The sequence below is a fragment of the Pseudophryne corroboree genome, chromosome 8 (genome assembly GCF_028390025.1).
Source record: "Pseudophryne corroboree isolate aPseCor3 chromosome 8, aPseCor3.hap2, whole genome shotgun sequence".
Taxonomy (NCBI): Eukaryota; Metazoa; Chordata; class Amphibia; order Anura; family Myobatrachidae; genus Pseudophryne; species Pseudophryne corroboree.
In genome coordinates, this window is record NC_086451.1 from 442792550 (window position 1) to 442806574 (window position 14025).

Genomic DNA, 14025 nt, shown 5'->3' on the forward strand with positions numbered 1-14025 from the left:
AAAAAATATGTAGAGGTCCCCTGTGTTGTTTAGGATTCAGACCATCAGCATTTCTCTGGCTGTTGGGATTCCGGCGTTGGTCTCCTGATCGCTGGGATCCCGACAGCCGGTATATTAACTGCATCCCACTAGGATGCATGAGGAGAGTGTGCTGGTTATATGACACTTGCATACTGTGTGCGACTGAGTCTGAATCTGTACACGAAGTGCTACAATGTAGCAGCTGCAATAGAAGTTCTGTTCTGCTCCGTATACAGACTCAGTCAAACGCAATATACAAGTGTCATAGATCTCATTAATCAACACCGTCTCCATGTGCATCCTAGTCCAGATTAAAAACAAAAGCTGACTTGCAAGGGACCTGATGGCCCCCTCGCGACAGGCATTTCGCGCTGCAAAGCATTTTGAGGCTAGATGTATGAGGACTCATCTGTATATAGGATTACAGGGCAGGGATCAGAATATGGGCCTGAGTCTGAGCCGGACACAATGTGGCTGTCATAGTGTGATGCCGCAGTAGCCCGATTTACTATGTTATGCTAATGTGTGTATTCTTACCGCTGTGAGCATTTGAACGGCTTCAAGCGAGAAGTCACACACCCGCCCCCCACCCCCCCACACACGCGCACACACACTGTTTTACTGCCTAAAGCCGCAACTGTATCTGCATTTGCACCAGCCCTATGATGGGTGCAAGAGATGCATTATGATCAGACTTCCCTTTGCTGCACACGTGCCTCAGAATAGCGTTGAACCAATTACATGCCTGCAACGCTCCTGCCAGATCTCTTGCACGCAACTGCTACTTTGTCACTCAAAAATACCCATTTCTCTGCATACAGTGCTGAGTCTGCTCTGCATCAGACCCTGTATCTCTTTACTGATTCTGGTACAGAATACTGTAGTTTGGATACATTTTTAGCCAACCCAGTCAACCAGAAGATACAGATTAGTCCTCACTCATCTTTGCTGTCACGCCAAACAGCTCCTCATGGCACGCCAGGTCGCGTGAGACTCTTCATGCATCAGGTGTCTTTTTTGCTTCTTTTTTTGCCAAAAAAATGTGTTTTAGTCACAAAGCAATGCAACTCTCTGTAAGAGCCCGGGACACCAGTCCCCACAGTCCCCCCCTGATGGCTGCCCTGCTTTTATATCTGTGTGCGACTGAGTCTCTGAATCTGTACACAAAGTGCTACAATGTAGCAGCCGCAGCTTTTTCCTATACAAGTTCTGTTCTGCTCAGACTCAGTAACACACAATATACAAGAGTCATACACAGTATCAAATTAATCGACACAGTCTCCTTGTGCATCATAATCACATTGCGTTGTGACTAAGATGCACTTTTGGGGGGGAAAATATCAATGTCAGTCAGTCACGAGATAAACTCATTTACCTGCATATTTGAAATCTGCAATTTTATCCATGACTATAGCAGCATTTGCACTGTCCACATCCGAGAGTCTGACAATGATTCTTGGAGCTGACGCGTAAGAGATGACAGCGAATTGAGGATTAATGTCATAGCTGGAAATCTGCAAACACATTAATATACATATATAAGACATTGTCATGAAATAGCAGAACTCATTGCATCAGAAACTTCAATGTTTGGCTAAGGACATGGTGCAAAGAGGAGAGATTTGGATTTATAGGCCATAGTCACATCATCTGGCAAGATAGGAGCTTATACAAAAGTGACAGCCTGCACCCACCTTCAAGGTGAACGACAATAATAACTGAACAGTTTGGATGCTTCACCAAGAACTATTTAAACTAACAGAGAGGGGCAGTGAACCAAATAGGAATACTACAATCTGCTCCCCAACACAGTGGTATTGTTTCTGCAGGCAAAGGGAATTGGAAGCATATCTACAGCAACAGAAAATAATTCAGATCAAAACCAAATAAACATAGGCAGAGAGAAGAACATAGCTAGGAACAGGAAAAGCACAAACAAAACTCTAAAAGCTATGTGTGCAAATGCTAGGAGCTTAGGAAATAAAACCCCAGAACTAATTGCAAAAATGACAAAGGATGATCTAGATATTGTGGCAATTACAGAGTCATGGTGCAATGAAAATCATGACCGGGATATACTTTATTTAGGAAGGACAGAATGGGAACAATCGGAGGAGGGGTTGCAATGTATGTAAAACAAAAGCATAAATACCACCTTAATACAAAGTATTGAAGAAAAAACTGAGGCCCTCTGGGTGACCATAGAAACAGGGGAGAAGTCAATTCTTCGTATTGGCGTGATATACAGGCCACAAGGGCAGGAAGAGGAGCTGGACAAGAACATATTGCAGGACATCACTAAAATGGCATTACAAAAAGGAGAGGTAATAATCATGGGAGACTTATATCTTCCTAATGTAAACTGGGAGGTGTCTGCTGCTAGTTCCACTAGAAGTAGGGACATTTTAAATTCCCTTCAGGGAGCATTCCTCCATCAATTGGTGAGGGAGCCACTCGGAAAGACACAATATTAGACTTAATACTTTCAAATGGAGACAGAATATCGGACGTAAAAGTGGGTGAAAACCTGGGATCCAGTGATCATCAAGCAGTATGGTTCAGCATAAAGACAGAGACTGACTAATCCCGTACAAAAACAAAGGTGTTGGATTTTAGGAAGGCTGATTTTGTAGGGATGGGAAAATGTGTTCAGGTGCCCATACACCTAAAGATTTATCTTCCAATCTGGCTGGTTGGAACGAAAATCTAGTAATGGATGGGAGCAAATGACAGTTGACCATTTGAAATGGTCAACTGTCATTTGCTCCCATCCATGTCATTTGCCCCCATCCATTACCAGATTTTTGTTCCAACCAGCCGGATTGGAAGATAAACCTTTTGGTGTATGGGCAGCTAAGCGATTCTTTTGCAGAGTGGAGGAACTTGGAAGCAGTGCAGGAGAGGTGGAAAACATTAAAAAGTAAAATTTTAAAGGCAACAGACCTTTGTATCAAAAGTGTTAGGAAAAACACAAGGAAAATGAAGCAAGTGTGGTTTGCAAAAGAAGTAACAAATAATGTGAAAGCAAAAAAGATGGCTTTTAGGAAATATAAGCAGACAAAATAATGAAGTCAAAGAAATATATCTTGTTAGACAGAAGGAGACTAAGAAGGTAATCGGATGTGCAGAGGCACAAGCTGAGGAGAAAATGGCCCAGTAAGTGGGTAAAGGAGGCAAAACTTTTTTAGGTATATAAGCGAAAGGAGAAAAACATAAGGCGGAATTATAAAACTAAAGACAAAGACTGGGAGTCTTGTTGAGGGAGACAATGTAATAGCAGATCATCTTAATAATTATTTTTGCTCAGTATTCACTACTGATAGAGAGGGGAAGGGGCCACAGTTAAGTTGCAGGGATATTCAGGAAAATGAAACAAGTACATATACAGAGGAGAAGGTCCTAACAAAACTCTCAAATCTGAAAGTGGACAAATCTATGGGGCCAGATGGGATGCATCTAAGGATACTAAAAAGTTAAAGAGGTGCTGTAGCACCATTAACAGAATTATTCAACCAGTCATTAGCTACAGGAGTAATTCCAGAGGACTGGAAAAAGCGAACATAGGGGGTCATTCCGAGTTGTTCGCGCGTTTTTTTTTTCTCGCTACGGAGCGATTAGTCGCATACTGCGCATGCGCAATGTTCGCAGTGCGCCTGCGCCAAGTAAATTAGCACAAAAGTTTGGTATTTTACTCACGGCGTAACAAGGTTTTTTCATCGTTCTGCTGATCGTAGTGTGATTGACAGGAAGTGGGGGTTTCTGGGCGGAAACTGGCCGTTTTATGGGAGTGTGCGGAAAAATGCAGGCGTTTCAGGGAAAAACGCGGGAGTGTCTGGAGAAACGGGGGAGTGGCTGGGCGAACGCTGGGTGTGTTTGTGACGTCAAACCAGGAACGAAAAGGACTGAACTGATCGCAGTGTAGGAGTAAGTCTCGAGCTACTCAGAAACTGCTAAGAAATGTCTATTTGCAATTCTGCTAATCTTTCGTTCGCAATTCTGCTAAGCTAAGATTCACTCCCAGAGGGCGGCGGCTTAGCGTGTGCAATGCTGCTAAAAGCAGCTAACGAGCGAACAACTCGGAATGAGGGCCATAGTCCCACTGCACAAAAGTGGAAGCAAGGAAGAAGCAAACAACTACATACTAGTGAGTCTTACATCAGTAGTAGGGCAATTGATGGAAACACTCTTAAAAGAAAGAGTTGTAGATTATCTCAAATCCAGCAATTTACAGGATTCCAAACAGCATGGATTCACTGGGGGGAGATCATGTCAAACAAATCTTATTGACTTTTTTGACTGTGTGACTAAAGTGATAAAGGTGGAGCCATGGGTATAGCTTATCTAGACTTTAGTAAAGCGTTTGACACTGTTCCACATCGCAGACTGCTAAATAAACTTGAAAGTTTAGGATTGGACACTAGGATTATTGAATGCATAAGATCTTGGTTGCAGGATAGAAAACAGAGAGATGTGGTAAATGGAGTGCATTCACAGGAGGGAAATGTTACCAGTGGAGTACCCCACGGATCTGCACTTGGACCAGTGCTTTTTAATATCTTTATTGGTGACATTGCAAATGGCATTAAAGGGAAAGTATGCCTTTTTGCAGATGACACAAAGGTATGCAACAGGGTAGACACACCAGGAGGGGTAAAACAAATGACTGATGATCTAGGTAAACTAGAGGAATGGTCAAGCGTGTGGCAATTAGTGTTCAATGACAAAAAATGCTAAATCATGCACTTGGGTATCAAAAATCCAAAGGCTAAATATAGTATTAATGGCACTATACTGGAAAATACTGTGGATGAAAGGGATCTAGGAGTCACTAATTCAGGTGACTTAAAGGCAGGTAAGCAATGTAACAAAGCAATGAGGAAGGCTAGTCAGATGCTTGGCTGCATTGGGAGAGGAATCAGCAGCAAAAAGAAAGAAGTAATAATGCCACTGTATATGTCATTGGTACGGCCTCATCTAGAATACTGTGTTCAATCCTGGAGGCCATATCTTCAAAAGGATATTAATACATTAGAGACTGTACAAAGAAGGACAACTACAATGGTACATGGCCTACATCACACAACATACTCAGAAAGACTAAAAAATTTCAATATGCATAGTTTGGAGCAAAAAAGGGTTTTAAAGTCCAGGATGTTAACATTCTCCAAATGAAGAGAAGCAATAGGACACAAGGACATGTGAGGACTGGAGGGGGGGAGTTTCAGGGGAAATTTGAGGAAAAAATACTTCACAGAAAGGGTAGTGGACAAGTGGAATAGCCTTCCATCAGAGATGCTAGAGGCTAAGACAGTAGAGCAATTTAAACATGCATGGGATAGACATAAGGATATCTTTACAAAGAAATAATAATAATAATAATTTTATTTATATAGCGCTCTTTCTCCAATAGGACTGAAGGCGTTTAACAGATACATAGCATAATATAGTACAGAAAATAATGAAGTACAGAAAAGCTTTTCATAAAATACAGAAGCATGAAGATACTAAAGGGACATTATGGAAATGCTTCAGTAAACAGGAAAGTCTTGAGTCTACTTTTGAAGGATTCTATAGTTGGGGCCTCTCGCACTGTGCGGGGAAATGAATTCCATAGAGTCGGAGCCACATGACTAAAAGCTCGACCCCCCAGATGAATTACGGGAGATTCTAGCTGCTGCAAAAAGTCCATCTACAGATCGCAGTAATCAAGTGGGGCAGTATGTGGGCACAAGCTGCTTCAGGTACCTTGGGCCCTGGTCATCTAGTGCTTTGAAACTCAGTAAGCCAATCTTGAAGATGATTCGCCATCTTACAGGCAGCCAGTGAAGGGAGTAGAGGATGGGTGTTATGTGGCTAGAACGGGGCTGGTTGGTTAACAGCCTGGCAGCTGTGTTTTGCAATTCATTTGCTGGGAGACTAAGGTAGAGGGCATTACAGTAGTCTAATCAAGATGATACAAATGCATGGATGACTTTTGGCAGATCATCTGAGGGAATTAAGTGCTTGATACTGGCTATGTTCCTCAGGTGAAAGAATGAGGATTTGATTGTGGCTGATATCTGATGTTTAAGTGTCAAGCCACCATCCAGGACAACACCAAGATTACGCACACGATCAGTGGTTTGTAATTCTGAATCCCCGAGTGTAAGTGCAGTTGGATGGCTATGCTGCAGTCTTGTCCTTTGATGTTGCGGTCCTATCATGAGGACCTCTGTTTTATCCGGGTTCAGTCGGATAAAAAGACATTTTTAAATAAGGACTAAATAAGGTTTGAGATAAAAATATGGGGGAAAAAAGGTGCAGACTAGATGGGACAAGTGGTTCTTATCTGCTGTCACATTCTATCAGTGCCGTAACTAGACATTTTGGCGCTGTGTGCAAGAAACGGCATCGGCGCCCCCCCTTTATGTAAAATAGGGGCAGTGTGCGCTGCAGGCGCATGTGAAAAATATAGAGGCGTGGCTTCATGGAGAAGCGGTGTGGCCACAAAATAATACCAATTCATATTACGGTGCACAGTAGTCTCCATTATTCAAATTACGCTGCACAGTAGCGCCACTACACCAGGTAGAGCCCCTTTTACACATTACGGCAGACAGCGTCCTCTTTTTTACACATTAGGGCAGGCAGCATCCCCTTTTTTACACATTATGGCAGACAGCGTCCCCTTTTTTACACATTATGGCAGACAGCGTCCCCTTTTTACACATTACGACAGCCAGTCCCCCTTTTTACACATTATGGCAGACAGCGTCCCCTTTTTACACATTACGGCAGACAGCGTCCCCTTTTTACACATTACAGCAGACAGCGTCCCCTTTTTTACACATTACAGCAGACAGTGTCCCCCTTTTTTACACATTACGGCAGACAGCGTCCCTTTTTTACACAGGAGGGGCACCCAGGCGAGCTATTTTAAGGAAGTGGCGTGCCGGTTTTGTGCGGGGGGTGTATAGACATACACATATATTTATACATAGACATAAAATATATATATATATATATATATACACACATATGTCTATGTATAAATATATGTATATTTCTACACAACATCCCCCCCCCAAGGCACTGATTTTTAATATATGGTTTCTGTGTGTGTGTGTGTGTGTGTGTGTGTGTGTGTGTGTGTGTGTGTGTATATGTGTGTGTGTGTGTGTGTATATATACATATATATATATATATATATATATATATACACACACACACACACACAAACCATATATTAAAAGTAAGTGCCTCAATTAAACTTACATTAGCAGCGCAGCAGCCACTAGGACTGCCACCTCAGGAGGACGAGCAGTCATCCTGCCGGGATCAGGCCGGTTTCACGGAGCTGTCTCCTGGGCTGGTAGACATTGTACTGCTGTTTCCTTCAGGGCACCGTGGTGGCGGCGGAGCAGCAACTCTCTGATGTCGCACATCCTGACATCAGTGTGTAAGCGGCACAGGGAGGGCTGAGCGATGGCCATGTGCGGGCGGCGCTGCAGGAGTGGGGTTGCGCGCGGCTGTGGTGCAGGGGCTTGGACGACCCGTGGAAAGCTGCTGTAGCAAGGAAAAATGTTTTCCTGTCTACGGCAGCAGCTCAGCAGATGCTGTGGGCCTATTTTAATGGGGCGCATGGAGCTGCAGCTCCATTCGCCCCATTGTTAATCCGGCTCTGAGCGCAGGGGGAATATGCGCTCTAACTAGGTGTGCGCTGTGGGCAATGCCCCTTCTGCACACACCTAGTTACGTTGCTGCATTCTATATTTCTATATAACTTAGGAGCTGCCTACCGTACCTACACCTTGAAAATATGTTGTGACCTAATTGGGCATAAAGATGCACAGCCACATCTGACCCAACGTCTGAATCAGGCCCATTGCATCCACTGAGCACAGAGAGCCTGACTCACATGCACACGCTTTGTCGATGACACACACAAGTGGATATTTTTCAGTCTGTGCATGCGTCCTGATGGTTACTGCTGGGAGACGCAGAACGAATTTGGATGCAGGGAGAGGCAAGTTTGGTGTGCATTTCAGAGTGGTAACAGGGGGTACATAGCCAGACATGGGCGTGCCGCGATCAGCCACTGCGTCTTTTGCCAGAGCTGACACTGGCGACCACGGTGGGGAGTGATATAGAAGACCTACAGTCATTAGGTTGACCCTATATGGTCGGCATAATTAATATCGACTTGGTCAAAAGGTCACAGGGTCAAAAGTTCGACATAATGGTCGACACACTTTTTTTTGTCTATTGGGTGCCATTTTGTATGCTTCATCATATGTGGCCACAATCGGTGGAAACATGTACCTTCGCGGACTCGCTACCTGCACTTCGGGCAAGGTTACTATTCCCAATCGGGCGTAGTATGGTATGCCGGCGGCCGGGCTTCCACCGGCCAGCATACTGGTGCCGGAACTCCGACCGCCGGCATACCGTCAGCTGGGCGAGCCCAAATGAGAAGCTTGCGGGCATGTTGGCATTACCTATTTTCTCTCCAGACACCCACGAGTGGGAATAGCCCCCGTGCGCCGGGATGCCAGCTGCCAGCATTGTCAGCTGTCGGGATTCCGGCGTCGGCATCCTGACCGCCATGATCCCGACAGCCGGCAAATTGATTGCATCCCCTATACTGTACTGACTGATACTGGTGTAGATTGCTTGAGTATGTGTTGGAAATGTTGTCTTTTCCATTTGGTTTGCCCAGAACCTTAGCTGTTTCCGAGGCAATTGTAAAGTCATGCAGTGTTATGGTTATAGAGACAGATGGGATACGGTCATTAGGTCAACCACACTTAGGTCGATAGTCATTAGGTTGACCACTATTGGTCGATATGCAGTAGTTTGACAGGGTTTCTAGGTTGACATGGTCCCTAGGTCAACATGTTCTAGGTCGACATGGCAAAATGTCGACATTAGTTTTTCGCAATTTTTGCAATTTTTTCAACTTTTTCATACTTAACGATCCATATAGATTACAATTGGGAACAGTAACCTGTTCCGAGCGCAGCGGTAGTGGAGTGAGGCACGCAAGGGGACATGGTGCACTAATTGGGGTTCCCGGTCACTCTACAAAGAAAATGACACCAAGAAAGGGGAATTTAATACCTACCGGTAATTCCTTTTCTAGTTGTCCGTAGTGGATACTGGGAATTGAAGATTACCATGGGGGTATAGATCGGGTCCACTTTAAGAAATCAATAGTGTGTGGTGGCTCCTCCCCTCTATGCCCCTCCTAGCAGACTCAGTCTAGGAAAACTGTGCTCAAGGAGACAGACATACTTTGAGACAAGGATATAACACAAACAGCATTGAGTTAATGAACCAACACACACAATAACAAGATAGCAAAGCTAACAAAAACAGAGGAAAGCAATGCTAACTATAGAAGGAAAGCAACAGCAAACCCAACCAAGAACACTTACAACCAGGTAAGCAGGAAACAAAGCACTGAGGCGGGCGCCCAGTATCCGCTATGGACTACGAGAAAAGGAATTACCGGTAGGTATTAAAGTCTCCTTTTCTCTAACGTCCTAGTGGATACTGGGATTTGAAGATTAACATAGGGACGTCCCAAAGCTCCCAGAACGGGTGGGAGAGCTGAGACCCCTGCAAAACCGCCTGACCAAACTGAAGGTCATCCTTGGCCAAGGTGTCGAACCAGTAGAACTTTATGAACGTGTTCGAACCAGACCAAGTAGCTTCCCGGCACAACTGTAAGGCTGAGACACCACGGGCAGCCGCCCAGGAGAACCCACTGACCTTGTGGAGTGGGCCTGAATAAAACTCGGCAGTGGTAGAGCTGCTGAAGTATAGGCTTGTTGAATAGTCAATTTGAGCCACCTAGCAATGGACTGCTTAGAGGCAGGGCGACCAATTTTAGTAGCGTTGTAAAGGACAAAAAAACGAGTCAGACTTCCTGTGACGAGCCGTCCTTTTGATGTAGATCTTCAAAGCTCTAACCACATCCAGGGACTTTGGAGCAATGGAAGTGTTGGATAACACTGGAACCACAATCGGCTAATTCACATGAAAGGTCGACACTACTTACGGCAAAAAGTGTGGGAAAGTTCTGAGCTTCGCCCTATCCTCATGAAATATAAAGTACGGGCTCTTATAGGATAAGGCCCCAAACTCCAACACCCGTCGAGCAGAAGCTAAGGCCAGTAACATAACTGTCTTCCACGTTAGGTATTTCAAGTCTACCCTGTGTAAGGGTTCAAACCATCCGACTGAAGAAAGGTCAAGACGACATTGAGGTCCCACGGAGCCGTGGGAGGGATAAAGGGTGGTTGAATGTGCATAACCCCCTTTAGGGAAGTCTGTACTTCTGGAAGTACCACCAATTGTTTCTGGAAGAAGATGACGTGAGACAAAATCTGAACCTTGATGGAGCCTAATCGTAGGCCCTTATCCACACCTGCTTGCAGGAACCGTAGAAGCCGACCCAGACAAAATTCCACAGAGGAATATTTTCTACCCTCGTACCAAGCAACATATTTCTTCAAAATACGGTGGTAATGTTTGGACGTAACCACCTTACAGGCCTGGACCATAGCAGAAATAACTTTGGATGGGAGACCTTTTCTAGTTAAAATCTCCCTCTCAACTTTCAAGGAGTCAAACGTAGCCGCTGTAAGTCTGGATAGACAAATAGTCCTTGTTGAAGAAGGTCCTTGTGTAGTGGCAGAGGCCAAGGTTCCTCCTGAGCCAACGACAGGAGGTCCGCATACCAGGCCGGTCGAGGCCAATCTGGGGCAATCAGAATTGCTTGAACTCAAGGGGGCCGTGTCCTAGCAGGAGAGGGAGCCGGACACATGGTGGCCAGGCTCCCGCTATCACCGCTTACCGGCAGCCTTTAGAGTGTCCTCGCCCTCCTGCACGTAGCCTGCCTGCACTCTCTGGCATCCGGGGATCACGTATACCTGCTTGCGGGCCCGGAAAGCCACCTGGATCGCAATCGCAGGCTGAGGCCTACTGCCGCGACTGAAGTCGCGGCCTTAATTTCCTGATCGTCCCCATTGCGGGAGCTGCACTGGCGCAGAGGTCCTGGAAGATCCACGTTTCAGGCTGCAAACTGCCTGACTCTGCCTGGGGTCTACAGGGCAGCCTACTCTCCACGTCTAGGACCTGCTTTTGTCTCCTACCTGGGTCCTTATATTATATTACTGCTGCTACTGCTGCTGCTGCTGCTGCTGGGACTCTCATATATACACTGTGTGGCTCTCCCTTGCTGACAGGATCTCCATTACTACTCTACTCCACCAGCTGGTAAGCCATGTTACCCGGGGGATCACCCCCTTTTACCACCGATTACACCACCATTTGCCTCCCTGCCTCCTGCACACCAGCTATTTTCTGTCTTTTCACATTACTCCTACCCCCACTGAAGTGACCCTATTGGGACCTGTGTTTTACTTTATTATCTCTTTTCGTGATCCACGTGTTGGACTTTTGTTCTGTTGGTGGAATTATATTGTCTATCCTCCTCTGTATATATTAACTGCCTCTTTTTGCTTCCAACTCATTGAGGCTGGTTATGGACATTTTGTGACTTTTACCCCTCCCCCTGAGTGCTGGGCTGCTATGTATCTCACCGCACCATATAATGTATTGATCAGGATGTGACGGCTTAAAGACTGGATGCTTCATATGTGAGACCAGATACACTCTCACCATCTCATACCCTCTGCGTGCTCCTGTTGTTGTTGCTTCATTGTTCCAGCACATCCGCATGGAAAAGTTCCTAGTACCCATGTCAGTGACATCTGCAGGAGCTACACTGCTGCCCCGGGACGACACTCCCTGTGGCAACTCCTTTGACTCACATCGCTCGACCTCGTGCTCCGCCTCCCAGCATACACGCAAATCCAGACCGCCGTTAAACAGCTGAAAATTAAGCATAACTATTTAGTGGCTGTCTTGGGACCCCTACTGGATGAGAAATTGGCTGGTATCAAGAAAGCCATTGAGTCCACCTTAACTCAGCTTAACCAACACTCAAGTCGTCTAGATGAGGCGGAGCAGAGGATATCATCTCTGGAAGATGACCTATTAACGGTTCAGCAAACTACTGTATAAGGGCAAACAACTGGAGATCTCCGGCCTATCAGAGAAGATTGACGACCTCGAAAATTGTCGCCTGCGTAACAAACTATGAGTCATAGGCATCCCAGAGTCTGTTAAAGGTTACGAGCTTATGGATATCCTTTGATCAGGCATCCTTGAGCAGTTGGCCATGGATTTAAAATGAGTTCCACTTGTTATTGAGAGAGCCCACAAGGTTGGGCCGAAACTGAAGAATTCTGTTGGGCACCCTCACCCTGTCATCATGAGGATCCTGAACTATGCAGATAAGATGAAACTCCTTGACCATTACAGCAAAACCGCCAGCTTATCTTATAGAGGCGACCGCCTCCTCATCTTTCAGGATTTCTCACTCTTGTGGCCACTAAACGCAGAGAGTTTGCCCCCATCTGCAAGCACCTCTTTGATACCAAGGTCATCTGAAGATGGCAAGCCGCTGTTCTTTGATGATCCCGATGAGGTGAAGCTGCACTTCTCCCAACCTGACACTTGACTGTTGACTAACCTTGCCTGCTTGTGCTTCATTATTGTCCCGTTTCTATATTCGGGTCTCACATATGCAGTATTATGTGTATGATACATGTACACTCATGGTTCATGTTCTAAATGTTTACTGCTTTTCCTGTTTTTGTTGCTGTCTTTTTGTTTCTTATGTTGTGTCTGCCTAGGCCGGGGCCCCCTTCTTCTCCTGGGGTGTCCTCTCCAAGCTCGCTGGGATGGGGGGAGGCCCTATTTCATCTTATTCTTATTTGCTTTGATGTTTCCAGCTGTGGGTGTAGGCTAGCATGGCATCTGTTACCTCCCCACAACCTCATGTAGATGGAGATTCACGTGATAGTTTGCTTCGTATTGTATCCTGGAACGTGGAGGGGCTTAATCACCCAGTTAAACGTAGGAAAGTGGTATGTCATTTAAAATGCATGGCCCCCCATATTGCATTTCGTCAGGAAACGCATTGGCTGGAGGACCCTAGAAATTCCTTACGTGCCCCTTGGATGGGGAAATGTATCTCAGCCCCATACCATTCTAAGTCTAGAAGGGTGGCTATCCTCTTCCACACTAACTTCCAATACTCTGTCCGTAGGAAGTTCCTTGATCCTGAAGGCAGATTTATATTGCTAGATGTGTTTATTGACAATACTGTATATACTCTTCTTAACCTATACGCTCCTAATGTCTCCTCTGACTCCTTTTTTTACAGCTCTTTTATCGATGCTTCTCACCTGGGGCGGCCAAAATCTGATTGTCGGCGGGGACTTCAATCCGGTAGTCAACCCATCCATGGACAGATCCATAGTGAGTACCCGCACTGTTGCTCCTCTTTGTCATCTTCTGCCCTCCTTCTGCACGCAACTTGACCTACTCAACCAATGGCGCATATTCCACCCTACTCAGAAAGACTTTTCTTTCAATTCTCACCCTCATCTCACTCTCGCATTGACTACATCTTTACCTCTACCTGCCTTTTTCCTAAGGTTACCTTCACGTCTATTGCTGACATCATCATATCTGACCACGCTCCCGTATCTTTACACATTCAACTAACTTTGCCTCATCGCTTTTCCACATGCTGGTGATTCCCTGCATACCTATGCCATTCCACTGATCTCCTTCTTCACCTCAGACAGTCCTGGCTTAATTACACTTTAGATAACAGTGACCAGAGTTTAGCTATACCGCTGTTTTGGGGTGCTGCTAAGGCAGTCCTTAGGGGACATATTATGTCTTACACTCCAAAAGGAAAAAGTTTTCTTCACAATTACAGACACTGAGTGCGACACTTACCTCCTCTTACCGGTGGTATAAACAACACGACACCCCTGCCCACAAGGAAGCTTATCTTTCAGCCAAACACATTTACAACACTTTCCTCGCTGAACGAGCTCAATTGTCTTATGATTATCAGTGGAATAGATTTCAGAGAT

At 45.4% G+C, this 14025-nt stretch overlaps 1 protein-coding gene across 1 annotated transcript in view; it reads right to left on the reverse strand.

Annotated features, from left to right (window-relative positions):
* LOC134949511 (complement factor B-like) overlaps nucleotides 1–14025 on the reverse strand; it is a 295509-nt gene that overhangs the window by 168281 nt on the left and 113203 nt on the right. The window contains exon 7 of the mRNA XM_063938124.1: nucleotides 1397–1535. Coding sequence (XP_063794194.1) covers nucleotides 1397–1535 — 139 coding nt within the window. The remainder of the gene's footprint in view (nucleotides 1–1396; nucleotides 1536–14025) is intronic.